The sequence below is a fragment of the Podarcis tiliguerta genome, assembly GCF_965153285.1.
Source record: "Podarcis tiliguerta genome assembly, chromosome: 2".
NCBI classification, from domain to species: Eukaryota; Metazoa; Chordata; class Lepidosauria; order Squamata; family Lacertidae; genus Podarcis; species Podarcis tiliguerta.
The window spans coordinates 19,539,170-19,556,045 of NC_139535.1; the positions used below are offsets into that span (position 1 = coordinate 19,539,170).

The 16,876-nt window shown below is 47.2% G+C and overlaps 1 protein-coding gene across 4 annotated transcripts in view; it reads left to right on the forward strand.

Moving 5' to 3' along the window:
- CPNE9 (copine family member 9) overlaps nt 1-16,876 on the forward strand; it is a 65,141-nt gene that overhangs the window by 31,124 nt on the left and 17,141 nt on the right. For 2 of the 4 annotated variants that reach the window (XM_083425672.1, XM_083425671.1), the window contains exons 6-11: nt 217-293; nt 2,944-3,007; nt 5,907-6,010; nt 7,001-7,105; nt 8,075-8,116; nt 11,402-11,477. In XM_083425672.1, coding sequence (XP_083281798.1) covers nt 217-293; nt 2,944-3,007; nt 5,907-6,010; nt 7,001-7,105; nt 8,075-8,116; nt 11,402-11,477 — 468 coding nt within the window. Of the gene's footprint in view, nt 1-216; nt 294-2,943; nt 3,008-3,333; nt 3,386-4,272; nt 4,292-5,906; nt 6,011-7,000; nt 7,106-8,074; nt 8,117-11,401; nt 11,478-16,876 lie in introns of those variants that run through there. The other 2 variants (XM_083425673.1, XM_083425674.1) reach the window with 2 other exon arrangements.

The window sequence follows — 16,876 nt, forward strand, 5'->3', positions numbered from 1 at the left end:
AGAGAGAGCGAGGGACTATCTGGGGGAGGGACAGTGCAGCGCGGGGGGGGGGCGCAAATTACTTGCCTTGCCCCGGGTTAGGGGGCGCAAATTACTTGCCTTGCCCCGGTGCTGACAACCCACGCTACGCCACTGGGGGTGTCTCCCTGCCCATCCTCTCCTACCCCCGCAAATCATCTGTGATCTCTCTCTTCTCTCTCTCTCGCTGCCTGGCAGGGCTTCCTAGGACAGGCCTACATAGCCCTGGGTGAGGTCATCGGCTCCCAAAGAGGCCGCCTCGAGAGGCCCCTCACGTGAGTCATCACCATCGTTTATGCTTTTAATTATTTCATAAAACTCGTACACTGCTTGATTGTTTTTTTGTTTTTTTAAAAAAGCACCTCAAAGCGATTTACAAAAAGATGAACGGAGATAATCGGGGAGGGGGGAATACAACGATACTTTAAAAAAATACAAAAAGTTAAAGTACTAAAAGATAATAAAAAATTATTTGAGTGCCACCTTTCTGGTAAATTGTCCTCAAGACCACTCCCTCCCGGCTGGGCAATAATTATTTGGGAAATAATTCACAAAAGCGAGACTTCCCTCCAGAGTGAATGACAGTTTGCTTGCTTCTGGGATGAAGAACCAGAGGTGATTTGTTTTATTTAGTTCGTTTTGACAATATGTCTTTAAAATGGGGGTGGAGAATTTGTGTTGGACTCCAGGTCCCACTAGCCCAGGCCAACATAGCCAATGATGGTCAAGGATAATGGGAGTTGTAGTCCAACGTCGACAGTAACAGGTTCCCCATTTCCTCTTTAAAACATGGAGCTTCCACAATCATGGTGATTCTTGAATGGGTTCGGGGGTTTTATGCCCCTTTTAGCTCCGGTTTGTAAACGTTTGATACCCCCAAAGGTAATGAGAAAGAAAATATTAATAAAGGCCTTTCAGTGCTGTAGCTTTCGTTTGTTAAATTCTAAGTGCAGGGAGACTTTTCGGCATCCTTCGCCCCCCCGGAAAGGGCACCTCTGATTCGCGTGTTTTAATTATTCTTAAAAGTGAAGTAATTGACGAATCAGTTCAAAGCATCCTCGTTAATTGATTTATTAAGATGTTTAATTGATTGGCAGCCTAGTGAAAAGCAGAATCTAGCTCCCTAGAGGGGCACGCCAGCCAAGTGGACAGAAAGGGATGCTTATTTCAACTCTCCAAACCTGGAGATACGTTCTGCTGACCAGCTGCAGGGTCTGAGTAGCCGGTTTGAAGATTTGAGTGAGAAGCGTTAAGGTTGGGGACGTTCCCAAAATGAAGACCATTGGCTTGAAACACCTTGCGCCGAATGCCTCCTGCTGTGACGCAAAGGCCCCGCCAGAACCACCCGTCTCCCCCCTTTGGGGCTTTTTAGCTAGCAGCAAGGGCAAAATGGAGGCTATCAGGACCTGTCGCTCCTTCCATCACTAATTATTTTTGACAGGGTGTCCTTCTCACCACTGCCTGTCTCCCAAATACACAAAGTCAGAATGGATTGGCCGCTGCCACACCGATTAAAGTCAATTTGCCATGTTGCAAAGGGGGAAACAGGCTTGTCACTGCCGCGCTACCCAGCCTCTGCATTGCTCCCATCTCCCTCTATGTCTCCTCCAAGCAAGGGGTCTTGATCCCGCTAATAAGGCTCATGCCAGGGATGGGGGAAGCTACAGCCCTCCAGATTTTGGGGGACTCCTACTCCCAACAGATGGGACGCGGGTGGCGCTGTGGGTTAAACCACAGAGCCTAGGACTTGCCGATCAGAAGGTCCGCAGTTCGAATCCCTGCGACGGGGTGAGCTCCTGTTTCTCGGTCCAAGCTCCTGCCAACCTAGCAGTTCGAAAGCACGTCAAAGTGCAAGTAGATAAATAGGTACCACTCCGGCAGGAAGGTAAACGGCGTTTCCGTGCGCTGCTCTGGTTTGCCAGAAGCGGCTTAGTCATGCTGGCCACATGACCCGGAAGCTGTACGCTGGCTCCCTCGGCCAATAAAGCAAGATAAGCGCCGCAACCCCCGAGTCGGCCACGACTGGACCTAATGGTCAGGGGTCCCTTTACCTTTACCTTACTCCCAACAGGTCCAGCCAGATGGTCAGTGGTCAAGGATGATGGAAGTCAGACTCAAACAACTAGGGATGTGGGGTGGTGGTGGTGGTAATATAAGTGACTTTCTATATCATGCTACCCAAATGGCAGATTTCAGGTAGGTCCTGGGGGTTCTTTGTCAGTCTAATCTCCCTTTACCGCTTTTGTTTTCCAGTTTAGGGGAACTTTGACTTGAATGTTCAGAAACAACCATGGTGGGCTCCTTGTTGTTCTGAAGCAATGCATTCTGGGAATTCTCTGGCACTGAGTGCGGAGGAGTTCTTTATCTTGTGTTTTGCCAGCCACACACACAGAAAGCCACTTTATGAGGATTAGTTACATCTTAGCACCTTGTTAAGAGCCTGTTATTCCTTTTAGTTAAGGTGATTACAGAGGGATTAAAATATGGGAATTAGCAGCAGGGTAAAAGGCTGGGCCAAAGAGAGATCGCTTTCACTTTGTTGCTGTATTTCAGGGGTATTTCAGGGACGAGGAACCTGGGGACCTTTAGATAGGACTGGGCTCCAACTTCCATCAGCCCCAGCCAGCATAGCCATTGGTCAAGGACAATGGGAGTTGTAGTCCAATATCTGGGCTGCTGGTTCCCCATCCTTCTTGCAGCACCAAAGAAGAGGCAGCCATCTTCTTGGCTGACAAGGCCTTGCACTGGTTGGTGGTTCAGAGTAATATTTGAACTTTCTCCCCTGAGTCCTGCCCAGTCACTCCAGGAACGTTACCACACAAGTGTCAGCAAAGCCGGTACGAATGAGGCCTTTCTGTGTGCAGCCAAGGGATGTAGAGTACTTTCGAACTAAGCCTGTGTGTCTCTCTCTTTCTTTCCTTTCAGGGGGGTTCCAGGGAAGAAGTGTGGTACAATTGTGCTGTTCGCTGAGGAGCTCAGCAATTGTCGGGTGAGTTGCGTCCCAAGGTTGCTGGGAACCGTAGTTTCTGCCTCACGAAGCTACCCTTCCTAGCACCTGCAGCAAACTACAGTTCCCAGAATTCTTTGAGGGGAAAGTCACGTGCTTTAAATGTATGTTGAATGCGGTTTGAATGTATAGCATGCATCTGCGCTCATTGAACGCAGCAGGGCTTTCTTCAGAAATGTATAGGGTCGCACTATAAATCAAATTATGGCAGTGATGCATTTAGATGGATTTTTGAATCCCTGTTACATTTCGGGCAGGGCGAGCCAATTCAGTGCCCTCCAGATGTTGTGGACTACAACTCCCATCATCCCTAATCACTGGCTATGTCGGCTGGCTCCAGCAACATCCGGAGAGCCACAAGTTCCCTGTCTCTGTTTAAAAGGATGCTTCTGTAGCCTTATGAGGCTTTGCCCTCGGGTGGGAAAAATATTGCGCCTGGGAAAGGGAAGTGGGAGTCAACAGACACTCAAGGAATAGTTTCGGAGAAAAAGGTTTTATTTCTACCATCCATGAACTGGTAGAAGGAGCAAGTGTGATAGTCCACAAAAGCATGCACGAGTTCACAATCATGTGCACAGGCATATATACCCATTCCAGATCCCTCCCCCTTTCTCCTCCTTCCAGAGTCCTGCCCCATGATGTGTTCCCCTGAGCATGTACAGAAAGCTGTCTTGGAACTATTGTGGACTCTTGGCAGGAAAGGGGGTGAGGGGGTTTCAGTGTGTTCCAGTTGTTTCATTCTTGTGCTTTGGCATGGTTCCTGGACTGAAAGCAAGTTGCAATGTGGTTCTTTTGCAAGGCCAGAAGGCATGAGAAAGGCCTGAGAAACAATGGACTGTTCTCTACCTTTGTTACAGCAGAGCGGAATGTTTCTGATGCTTAGCTGCTGAGAAAATGATTTTGAGAAGCTTTGAGAAGCTTTGAGCCTGCTTTGGTGGGGGGTGACTTCAGGCCTAGGTGAGGTCACCTGTCCTCACCTTCCTACACTTCCTTCACTGGGCATAGATGACTAGTGAAGTGGCAGTTGAGGGGAGACCCTGAGCACAACCCAAAATAAACCCTCTGTGTGGATATGACCTTATTGTTGTCCCCAACCAGCGATTTCGCCAACAACTGGTTCTCTGGGCTCAGGGCCAACATCTTGGGGCAACAACTGTCCAGAAAAGGAAACTGGAATCCAGGATTTTGCAGGCCTCTGATGACTGACCTGCCTCACATTTGTTGTATCCATCCACCATTTCCCTCCCTCTTGCCCTTAGCCCATGGGTAGGAAAACTAAGGCCCGGGGGCCGGATCCAGCCCAATCGCCTTCTAAATCCGGCCCACAGACTCCCGCGGTCTGGGAATCAGCGTGTTTTTACATGAGTAGAATGTATCCTTTTTTTAAAAAAATGCATCTCTGGTTTATTTGTGGGCCCTGCCTGGTGTTTTTACATGAGTAGAATGTGTCCTTTTATTTAAAATGCATCTCTGGGTTATTTGTGGGGCATAGGAATTCGTTCGTATATTTTTTTCAAAATATAGTCCAGCCCCCCACAAGGTCTGAGGGACAGTGGACTGGCCCCCTGCTGAAAAAGTTTGCTGACCCCGTACGGGCCAGTCTTGACAGACTCTAGGGTTGTGCGCCCATCTCACTCAAGAGGCCCGGCGCCAGCGCTGTCCGGAGACACTTCCGGGTCACGTGGCCAGCGTGACATTGCTGCTCTGGCTCGCCAGAGCCGCACACGGAAACACTGTTTACCTTCCCGCTAGTAAGCGGTCCCTATTTATCTACTTGCACCCGGGAGTGCTTTCGAACTGCTAGGTTGGCAGGCGCTGGGACCGAACAACGGGAGCGCACCCCGCCGCAGGGATTCGAACCGCCGACCTTTCGATCGGCAAGCCCTAGGCACTGAGGCTTTTACCCACAGCGCCACCTGCGTCCCCGAGCCACCTGCGTCCCCGAGGACCCCTGCCTTAGCCCCTTCTTAAATGCTGACCGCCACTTCAGTATGCTTCAGGTACATCACCTGACGCCTCCTTGATTTCAGGCTATAAAGCTTTCTTTCTGCTTTTCCCCCTGCCGTATCGGTTTCTTCTACCCACGAACTGTTCACTCTACAAACAGAGCGCCCCTTGCACTAAGCTTCTGCTGCTGGCTGTGTCCTCACACTACAGTAAGCCCACAACTTACACAGGGGTTAAGTTCTGGGGATCACACCTAAAGCCGAAGCAGGCAGCGACTGTTTCGCATACATCCAGCTGATGCGCGACTACTGACGCATGAGTCCTTTGGGACCCGGAGGAGGGCCCAAAGGGGGCAGAACTGGGTGGGGTGGGCTTATGCCCTTTTAAAATGGCACATCCTAGGCCTCTTTTAAAATGTGGGGGGTTTTCTGAGGAGGGGTTATTGGGTTGTTGCTTTTATTTTGACAATATATCTTGTGGTTTTATATTTTGATTTTGTTCTGTGAACCGACCGCCCTGAGACCTCCGGGTATAGGGCGGTATATAAATTCAACAAAAAATTATTATGATGTGCCCTGCGCCGACGTACACAGGGACCAGGAACAAACCCGCCCGCACTCAGAGTGGTCACCACCTGTATGGTCAAAACACTTTGGGTTCAATGGCGAGTGGAATTGCCAAAGTCAGTTCCCTGGAAACTCCAGGATACTTCCTCTTCCTTGGTCTCAGTGTTGCCCTTGTAAGGAAGAGGAGGGCGGGGACAAAACAATAATTCGTTGGCCCTGCCTACGATTGGCTGCGGCTGTGCCTCTCATGGGCTCTGGCGCCACCTGCTGTTGTCCTCCTGCCTTACGCTCTGCCAGTCCTATGGACTATGCATTTATTAATCTTGACGATGTCCCCAGCTCAATCTGATCCACCTTTTCCCTTCCAGGACATTATCACCATGCAGCTGTGTGCGAACAAGCTGGACAAGAAGGATTTCTTTGGCAAATCCGACCCCTTCCTTGTTTTCTACCGCAGCAACGAGGATGGCACGTACGCAAGAAATACCTGACACCCGCCTTAACTGTAATGTTTGTGGCAGAGCCATTCCTTGATCCAGAACACAAATTCCAGAACGCTCCGGGCTTGCAGTAGGCAGAGGGAGAGGGGAGTTCTGGAAGGAAGAAGGTCTAGCCTGCGTGTAGCTGTAAGCAAGGAAGGATCTCTAAAATCTACCTCCTGCCTAATAAGAGTGTTCTGAGTCCAGGTTCTTATTTCCCAGGACTCTGAACACAACACATGTAGAATTGTAGCGCTGGAAGGAACCCCAGAGGTCATCCAGTCCAACCCCCCTGCAATGCAGCAAACTAAATCATCAGTTTCTGTGCTTTATTTATATTCCATTTGACATTGTGGCTCCATGTGCACTGTGTATTTAAAGCAGCATCATACCATTTCAAACAGTCAGGGCTTCCCCCCCGCCGCCCCAATGAATCCTGGGAACTGTAGTTTGTTAAGGGTGCTGAGAGTTGTCAGGAGACCCCTCCACATGGTCCTCACAGAGCTACAGTTCCCCGAGTTGTTCAAGAGCCATTGCCTCTTCCCAGTGAACTCTGAGAATTGTGGCTCTGTGAAGGGAAATGGGGGTGTCCTCACAACTCTCAGCACCCTTAGCAAACTACAGTTCCCAGGATTCTCTGGGGGAAGCCGGACGCTTTAGGAGCAGATGCTCAGGCCATCACCAAAACACATGCTTTTTAATCCGTGTGTAGTAGAAAGGAAAATATTGAGATCTGCAGCTAAACACGATGTGCTGAGGTTTATGGTTTCTGCTTAGATGTAGCTAAAAGTACAGGACCCTCGTGCCCATGAGATGAATCCCTAACGTACCGTACGGCCTGCCCAAGTCATAACCCTTAACCATCCATATTTCCCGCCATGCCTATATTGCCTTTTCGTTTCTGCCGCCATGCCCACAAATAACACACAGCAGCGCTTCCTATTCTCCTGTGCCCATTGCCATGACCCTTTTCCTGGTTCCAGGTTCACCATCTGCCACAAGACGGAGGTCGTGAAGAACAACCTGAATCCCGTGTGGCAGCCATTTTCCATCCCTGTGCGGGCCCTGTGCAATGGGGACTATGACAGGTCAGAGTTTATATACTGTTCTGATAATTGTAAGGTTCTCTCACACACTGCGGGCCGCACTACAAAAAAATCTTCCTTCAAAATTGGGAAGTACAGTGGTACCTCGGTTTTCGAGCGTCTTGGAAGCCGAACATTTCTGTTTTTTCTAACACCGAAAACCCGGAAGTAATTGCTTCCTTTTTCGAACACTTTTCAGAAGTCGAATGACTTCCGCTGTATTTTTTTTTAAAAAAAATTCAATTGACTTTGCCGACTAACCTTTGCGCCTCGGCTGTCGAATGTTTCGGAAGTCAAATGGTCTTCCGGAACAGATTATGTTCGATGACCGAAGTACCACTGTATTCCCTGGAAACAATAAGGCACTTTGTTTTAGCACACAGAACAATCCTGAAGCCATCTTGGCTGTCTTAGTGACCCCAAATATTTCCCCTGAGGTAGATGGATGTGCCTTGAGGGGGGGGGGACCCTTTCCCAACCTTCCTTTTCACTTACAAATCTTTCAAATCCTGTTGAAAGAGCATATTTTGCGTATGAATAGGAGGGGGGGTGGGTAGGTCTGTGACAATGGTTTCAGAAACTCGGGTATTTTTACCTTTCCAAAGGAATGACCCTGCAATCAGCAACCATTATCAGGTATCTTGACAAACAGGAGGAAAAGCCGCACTTCAGAATCTCCACATAGGGATGGCAGAGACCTCGGCCTGTAATTCTAAAGAGAGATTCTGTCCACTACTGTAGACAGTACTAAGCTACATGCAGGATTGCTGGGTTAAGGCAGCAGCCTGTGTTCCTGCGTATGGCATCAGTTCTAGCCCCAAGGGTTGAGTATTTCTGACAAAGGCCCTCACAGAGCACCCAAACAGATCAGAGCTTGTGGGAAAGTGTTTCGCACACACAAGCCCCGCTAGTCGGGGACCTTCTCAGAACCGAAATATTTCTTTCAGCCTTGGTTTGTCACTTGCATTCCAGGACGGTGAAGATTGACGTCTTTGACTGGGACCGGGATGGCAGGTGAGGAGGTGGCGGGGTCTGCAAGTCTCTAGAACATTCTCTGGTTCTGTGAGAGAACCAACCTATGGCTCACTTTGAGGATCAGTCACTCGAAACAGAATATAAATCACATACATGTGTGATTTTGTAGTGCAGTCCTGTGCACATTTACTTGGAAATATTTTCTTTCTTCTTCTGTGGCGATCACTCGTAGTCGAGGAAGATTGTCTTAACAGTGAGTAACACGGCCTGAACAGTGAGTCCGTAAGTGACTGTGGAGGCCAATTCTGGATCCACACATCCTTCCACAGCGGGGTCACAGGTTTCCAGGCAGGAGTTGATCATGGCGAGGGTTTGCCAAGCGTGCCTTTCCTCTTTCGTCCTGAGTTCGAGCATTTTCAAAGTCCATGACACCTTTGGTAAAGGCTGTTCTCCAATTGGAGCACTCGCAGACAAGTGTTTCCCAGTTGTCAGTGTTTATACTGTGTGTTTTTTTAGATTTGCCTTGAGTCTTTAAACTTCTTTTGTTGACCACCAGCATTACACTTTCTATTTTTAAGTTCGGAATAGAGTCGTTGTTTGGAAGACGGTAATCAGGCATCCGAACAACATGACCAGTCCAACAAAGTTGATGTTGAAGAATCATTTGCCTGGAAATATATCACGTTGAAGTCGCAGGGTTTACTCCTGAGTTACATGTGTATAGGACTGCAGCTATTTAGGCTTGAATTAGTCTCTGCCAACCCAGTGCCCATAGGGACGCGGGTGGCGCTGTGGGTTAAAGCCTCAGCGCCTAGGGCTTGCCGATCAAAAGGTCGGCGGTTCGAATCCCCGCGGCAGGGTGCGCTCCCGTTGTTCGGTCCCAGCACCTGCCAACCTAGCAGTTCGAAAGCACTCTCGGGTGCAAGTAGATAAATAGGGACCGCTTACTAGCGGGAAGGTAAACGGCGTTTCCGTGTGCGGCTCTGGCTTGCCAGAGCAGCGATGTCACGCTGGCCACGTGACCCAGAAGTGTCTTCGGACAGCGCTGGCCCCCGGCCTCTTTGAGTGAGATGGGCGCACAACCCTAGAGTCTGTCAAGACTGGCCCGTACGGGCAGGGGTACCTTTACCTTTACCCCAGTGCCCTCCGGATGTTCAGGGCTATAATTCTCATCAGCCCCACATGCTGGCTGTGGGGTTAAGAGAGTCACAGTCCAGGTTGATGAACTCTGACTTTAATAATGAAAATAAAGAAGCAGGAGAAGAAAAATCCCAAACAACACCATTTTCAAAGTAATCGAGTTGTTCTCTGTTGAACTGAGGCTGGAAGTAGCAAGGAAGACTTGGCCAGGGCTAAGGGAGAACCATCCCAGGACATCTAATGTAGCAAATATGACATTATTAGCAAATAGGCACATAGGCCTAAAAGGTTTACAAGCTAGTGAGGAAAGCACCGTGCGAATAGAATAAAGGAACAGAGCACTTCAGAGCACTAGGGCCAGAAAAGCACAGTTGCCCTAAAGCAACAGAGGGATCTGCTTCTGCGTTAGGGGTCCCTGAGAGCATCCTCTCTGCTCCTGTTTGCAGAAATATTTATGCTCTTCCCCTTCCCAGCTTCCAAGGCCCTTTCAAAAACATTCGACCCGAAAGTGCTTTCAGCGGTCCCGTTTTGTGCAGTTCTTTACAAATATATATATATATCACAGCCTCTGTTTTCTTTCTGAATAGGGCCAAGATCCATGCATGAGAAAGGTGGCAGAGTGAACTGTACCACTTCTGGCTGCAGGTGGGAGATACCATTTCTAATGCTCCCCTGAAAGGAACCTGCAGTTTGTGAGGAGAGAGAGAGGTTTTAGCTCAGCACACTCCCTGCTGTGATTAATTCCTTGCTTGCAGGTTTCTGTTTCTGAATGCAGGAGAGCACTCAGAAACAGTTATCTCCTTCCCCGCCTGCTTTCTGGACTGGTACATTTTACCATCTCAATCTGCTGCAACCTGGAGGGCATTAAGTTGGCCAAGGTTGTTCTGGTGTATATGTAGATCTATGAAGCAGGGCTGCAGAACCTGTGGCCTGCTGCTGCTGCTGCTAAACTACCAGACTTCATCAACCCCAGCCAACATGGCCATTTTGTCTGGGCCTGAGATGGCAAATGAAGTCTAGCAGCCTTTCATAGAATCATAGCGCTGGAAAGGGACCACACAGGTCATCTAGTCCAACCCCCTGCAATGCAGGAATCTTGTTGCCCAACACGGGGCTCGAACCCACAACCCTGAGATTCAAGGCTCATAGGTATACCATTCTTCTAGAAGAGCAAAGAAGATCTGGTGAGAACTGGAATGGGTGACGTAGCTGAGATTGTCTTGGGGAGTAGGAGCTCGATGCTTGGTGTTCTGGAATTATTATTATTATTATTATTATTATTATTATTATTATTACTACTACTACTACTACCCATCCTTCAGCCTAAGGTCCAAGGGCACGTTTCAGCATTTAAACTCAACATTGAAACACAATATAAAGGTAAAGGGACCCCGTGACCAACACTGGGGTTGCGGCGCTCATCTCGCTTTATTGTCTGAGGGAGCCGGTGTACAGCTTCCGGGTCATGTGGCCAGCATGACTAAGCCGCTTCTGGCGAACCAGAGCAGCGCACGGAAACGCCGTTTACCTTCCAGCTGGAGCGGTACCTATTTATCTACTTGCACTTTGATGTGCTTTCGAACTGCTAGGTCGGCAGGAGTAGGGACCAAGCAATGGGAGCTCACCCCGTCGCGGGGTGATTTAACCCACAGCGCCACCCGCGTCCCGAAACACAATATAGAAACAATTTAAAACAACTTTCAGTTGCAGTTTTTAGGTGGCTCCCCAAAATACGCACCTCATGGGTCAAAGGCCAGGGCAAAGAGATGCATATTCAGCAATCACAGGAGAAGCTGTATAATAAAGATGCCAGGATATAGCATCTGTGGGATGGAAGCTCCACCACTTAGGGGCTACTACAGCGAATGCCCTCTCCAAGATTGCCCCACCTCAAGCTTCTGAAAGTGGAGGAACTACCAATAGGACTCCCTCTGCCCATCTTGGCACCCAAGAGGGTCTGTAGGAGAGAAGACAGACTTCCAGGTGTTTGGTGCCCAAGTCATTTAGGGCTTTGCACACTAACCTGAACACCTCGAATGGGGTGCTTGAATTGACAGCCAGCGCAGCTGTTTTAACACGGGGGTGCCTTTAAGCAGGTATGCTTAAATAGCTGAGCTCTGACACGAGTGTAAGACTGCGCCAGAACCAATTGGCTGAACTGCTTCTTCCTCTTTGGCCCAACAGCCATGATTTCATCGGGGAGTTTGCCACAAGCTACAGAGAGCTCTCTCGGGCCCAGAACCAGTTCACCGTCTATGAGGTAAGCTTCTTTCAACTTAAATACTTAACACTGAGCAACGCTAGTTTTTGTGGGTTGTTGTTTTTTTGCATAGCTAGAGTTGTAACTTGAATCAACAGATTGTGTTGGAATCCTGTGAATGTACCAGACTTGTAAGAGCTGTGAATGGTGGTGGTGTTGTTATTTTGCAAAAAACTTCATGTTTCTAGTCCTCATCGGTATGGGGGGAAAGCTCAAAAGAATGAAGGCCATGGTCTGGATTCGGTTTCCACTGTGGACTGTGGACTTTTTCAGACTGTGTACACACTATACCTTTAAAACACACTCTTTCCCTCAAAGAATTCTGGGCACTGTAATTTGCTAAGGATTGCTGGGAATTGTAACTCTGTGAGGAGTAAACTACAGGGCCCAGAAGGGGGAAAACATACTCTGAATGTGTTTTAAAGGAATAGGTGGTGCGCAGCTTTTGAACTGGCCCCTGTCACTGTCCTTTTATTTTTATTTTTAAAATAATATTTATTAGAAGTTTAAAAGTTACAGAAAAAAAGCACAAGAAAAAGAAGAGAGGAAAAAAAGAAAAAAAAAGAAAAAAATCAATACATAAAAAGAGAACAAAAAACACAATACATCAAAACACAAAGAAAGACAAAAACAATTAAAAACACATCCAATATTTATCCTTATCTTTCATTAACTTATTTCCTCAACCTCCTCACACCTCCCTTTTTTGTATTCCAGTTATTAACTATATCTGCAAATCCTTTCCCTCTTTCACTGCTTTCTGTCATTTAATTATCTTAATTTATTTTAACATTATCTTACCATCAAAACCTTAAAATTTAATTATACTTACCTCCTTATAATGTTTCTACTAAAGTCATGTAATTTCATTCCAACATTTCCTAACATTCATTAATTTTACAATATTTCTCTAAATAGATTTTTAATTTTTTTCCATTCTTCTTCCACCGTCTCTTCTCCCTGGTCTCGGATTCTGTCAGTCCTTTCTATCAGTTCCATATAGCCCATCAACCTGGTGATCTTCTATCCGAGGCTCTTAGCTCTTTTCCATGTCCCTTCTGCAGATCTTCTTCATATTTATGCATACACTTTACTTTATCTTCTGCTGAACTTGTTCTTAGTTTCCTTGTCACTGTCCTTTTAATGGTGATTTGATCCACAACAATTACCAGTAATAGGTGATAAGCTTTGGCCAGGGATCAGCAAACTTTTTCAGCAGGGGGTCGGTCCACTGTCCCCTAGACCTTGTGGGGGGCCGGACTATATTTTGGAGGGGGGAAATGAACGAATTCCTGTGTCCCACAAATAACCCAGAGATGCATTTTAAATAAAAGGACACATTCTACTCATGTTAAAAATGCGCTGATTCCCGGACTGTTCACGCGCTGGATTTAGAAGGCGATTGGGCCGGATCCGGCCCCCGGGCCTTAGTTTTCGTACCCATGGCTTTGGCTCTTTCCATGCTGCAATAAGCTTCAGCACTTAATTTCTGCTGATCAGACTGATCAGTTGAAGGCAGAAGAGGGGCCGCAGCTGAGAGTCAGAGCACATACCGTATTTTTCGCTCTATAGGACGCACTTTTCCCCCTCCAAAAATGAAGGGGAAATGTGTGTGCGTCCTATGGAGCGAATGCAGGCTTTCGCTGAAGCCTGGAGAATTTTTTTTTCTTTATTTCCCCCCCCCTAAAAACTAGGTGTGCCCTATGGTCCGGTGCGCCCTATGGAGCGAAAAGTACGGTACTTTTCATGCATAAGGCGCCAGGTTTAATCCTTGACAACTACAGCAGGCAATAGGAAAGAACCCTGGAGAGCTGCTGCCATCCAAGTAGACAGTATTGGGCTAGGTTGACAAATAGTCTGACCCGGTATAAAGCACGTTCTTAGGAGCAGACTGGACTGCATTTGGAAGCTGACTTGTATTGAGTCAAACCATTGGTCCATCAATCTAGCTCAATATTGTCTACACTGACTGGCAGCAGCTCTCCAGGGTTAAAGGTGGAGACACTCCCAGCCATGCCTGGAGATGCAGGGAATCAAACCTGGGATGTTCTGTGTACAAAGCAGGTGCTTTACCACTGAGCTCTTAGATGTTTCTTTTCTTTTCTGGCCAGTTGGCAACCCAGTCATTACTCCCCAGCCACTGCTTAATGGTTTCCAATATCTCAAGTCCCATTATTCCTCCCCCGCCCTAACTGTTTTGTATTGAGAACAAACCATGTACATACCCACCCTAGATGATGCCGTCTCAATAAGTATTATTACCACTTTGGGTGATGTTGCACAGTTTGCGCCTGCAGTTTAATAAAATCCAGCATCTCTGATCTGTCAGAGGGAATAAATAATCATCCCGAATCTGCTCACAGCGAACTTCAGCTTGCGGCGTTATGAGAAATAGGGGGAGCATTAGGGGCTGGCGCAATTGGATCCGGGAGGTGGGATACTGTTACGTTGTGTGTTCGATCCCATCCTCGTCGCCAGTGTTAAGTTGTGGGTGAACATATCAGACGACACAGCGATTCTTCAAACAGCTCTTGATTATTCACAGGCCAGAACAGAACTGAACTGAAGGGTTCAGCCAGCCTGCTTATATAGAGCTCCACTACAACGCAACAGTAACCACTTTCTGTAACTATCCAATCACCGAACGTCACTTTCAATCCCTTATTTGCATATGTGGACCTGAGTGAAAACTATCTACAGTATCCCCCTGCTGGCCCAGGGTGAAAACTTCAGTACATGACAGATACCAAACAAGATTTCTTTGGGATGCCTTAGAATCATAGAATCATAGAGTTGGAAGAGACCACAAGGGTCATCGAGTCCAACCCCCTGCCAAGCAGGAAACACCATCAGAGCACTCCTGACATATGGTTGTCAAGCCTCTGCTTAAAGACCTCCAAAGAAGGAGACTCCAGCACACTCCTTGGCAGCAAATTCCACTGTCGAACAGCTCTTACTGTCAGGAAGTTCTTCCTAATGTTTAGGTGGAATCTTCTTTCTTGTAGTTTGGATCCATTGCTCCGTGTCCGCTTCTCTGGAGCAGCAGAAAACAACCTTTCTCCCTCCTCTATGTGACATCCTTTTATATATTTGAACATGGCTATCATATCACCCCTTAACCTCCTCTTCTCCAGGCTAAACATGCCCAGCTCCCTTAGCCGATCCTCATAAGGCATTGTTTCCAGGCCTTTGACCATTTTGGTTGCCCTCCTCTGTACACGTTCTAGTTTGTCAGTGTCCTTCTTGAACTGTGGTGCCCAGAACTGGACACAGTACTCCAGGTGAGGTCTGACCAGAGCAGAATACAGTGGCACTATAACTTCCCTTGATCTAGATGCTATACTCCTATTGATGCAGCCCAGAATTGCATTGGCTTTTTTAGCTGCCGCGTCACACTGTTGGCTCATGTTAAGTTTGTGGTCAACCAAGACTCCTAGATCCTTTTCACATGTACTGCTCTCAAGCCAGGTGTCACCCATCTTGTATTTGTGCCTCTCATTTTTTTTGCCCAAGTACAATACTTTACATTTCTCCCTGTTAAAATTCATCTTGTTTGTTTTGGCCCAGTTCTCTAATCTGTCAAGGTCGTTTTGAAGTGTGATCCTGTCTTCTGGGGTGTTAGCCACCCCTCCCAGTTTGGTGTCATCTGCAAATTTGATCAGGATGCCCTTGAGTCCATCATCCAAGTCGTTGATAAAGATGTTGAATAAGACCGGGCCCAAGACAGAACCCTGTGGCACCCCACTAGTCACTCTTCTCCAGGATGAAGAGGAACCATTGATGAGCACCCTTTGGGTCCGGTCAGTCAGCCAGTTACAAATCCACTGAGTGGTAGCATAGTCAAGACCGCATTTTACCAGCTTCTTTACAAGAATATCATGGGGCACCTTGTCAAATGCCTTGCTGAAATCAAGGTAGACTACACCCACTGCGTTCCCTTCATCTACCAGGCTTGTAATTCTGTCAAAAAATGAGATCAGGTTAGTCTGACATGACTTATTTTTCAGAAATCCATGCTGACTATTGGTGATCACAGCATTCCTTTCTAGGTGCTCACAGATTGTTTGCTTAATGATCTGCTCCAGAATCTTCCCTGGTACTGACGTTAGACTGACTGGGCGGTAATTATTTGGGTCCTCTCTTTTCCCCTTTTTGAAAATAGGGACAACATTTGCCCTCCTCCAGTCTGCCGGGACTTCGCCTGTTCTCCAGGAATTCTCAAAGATGACTGCCAGTGGTTCTGAGATCACATCTGCCAGTTCTTTTAATACTCTTGGATGCAGTTCATCTGGCCCTGGAGACTTGAATACATCTAAACTAGCCAAGTATTCTTGTACTATCTCCTTAGTTATTCTGGGCTGTGTTTCCTCTGCTGAATCATTTCCTCCAAATTCTTCAGGTCGGGCATTGTTTTCTTTATTGGAGAAGACTGAGGCAAAGAAGGCATTGAGGAGTTCAGCCCTTTCTGTGTCCCCTGTTTGCATTTCACCATCTTCTCCTCTGAGTGACCCCACTGTTTCTTTGTTCTTCCTTTTGCTACGAACATACCCATAGAAGCCTTTTTTGTTGCTTTTAACCTCTCTAGCAAGCCTGAGTTCATTCTGTGCTTTAGCTTTTCTGACTTTGTGTCTACACGTGCTGGCTATTTGTTTGAATTCCTCTTTGGTGGTTTCCCCCCTTTTCCATTTTTTGTACACATCCTTTTTTAATCTTAACTCAGTTAAAAGTTCTTTAGATAGCCACCCTGGCTTCTTTAGGCACCTTCCATGTTTCCGTCTCATTGGTATTGCCTGAAGTTGTGCTTTTACTATCTCCCTCTTAACAAACTCCCAGCCATCATGAACTCCCTTTCCTTTTAGTATTACTGTCCATGGGATCTCACCCAGCACTTCCCTAAGTTTTATGAAGTCGGCTTTCTTAAAGTCAAGAAATTGAGTCCTAGTATGCTTGGCTGCTCCTTTCCGTTGTATAGTAAACTTCAGAAGAGCATGATCACTTGCGCCTAATGATCCTTCCACTTCTACCCCATTAACCAGGTCATCGACATTGGTTAGGACCAGATCTAAAATGGCTGTTCCTCTTGTTGCTTCTCCCACTTTCTGGACAATGAAGTTGTCTGCAAGGCCAGTGAGGAATCTGTTTGACCTTATGCTCTTGGCTGAGTTTGACATCCAACAAATATCTGGGTAATTGAAGTCCCCCATTACTACTATCTCCCTTCCTTTTGCATGCTTGGCCATCTGTTCCAGGAAGGCATCATCTATGTCCTCCGTTTGGCTTGGGGATCTATAGTAAACTCCCACAATGAGGTCACTATTATTCTTCTCTCCCTTAATTTTGACCCAAATGCTCTCACTTTGGCTTTGAGGTTCTAAATCTTGGATCTCTTCACAGGTATA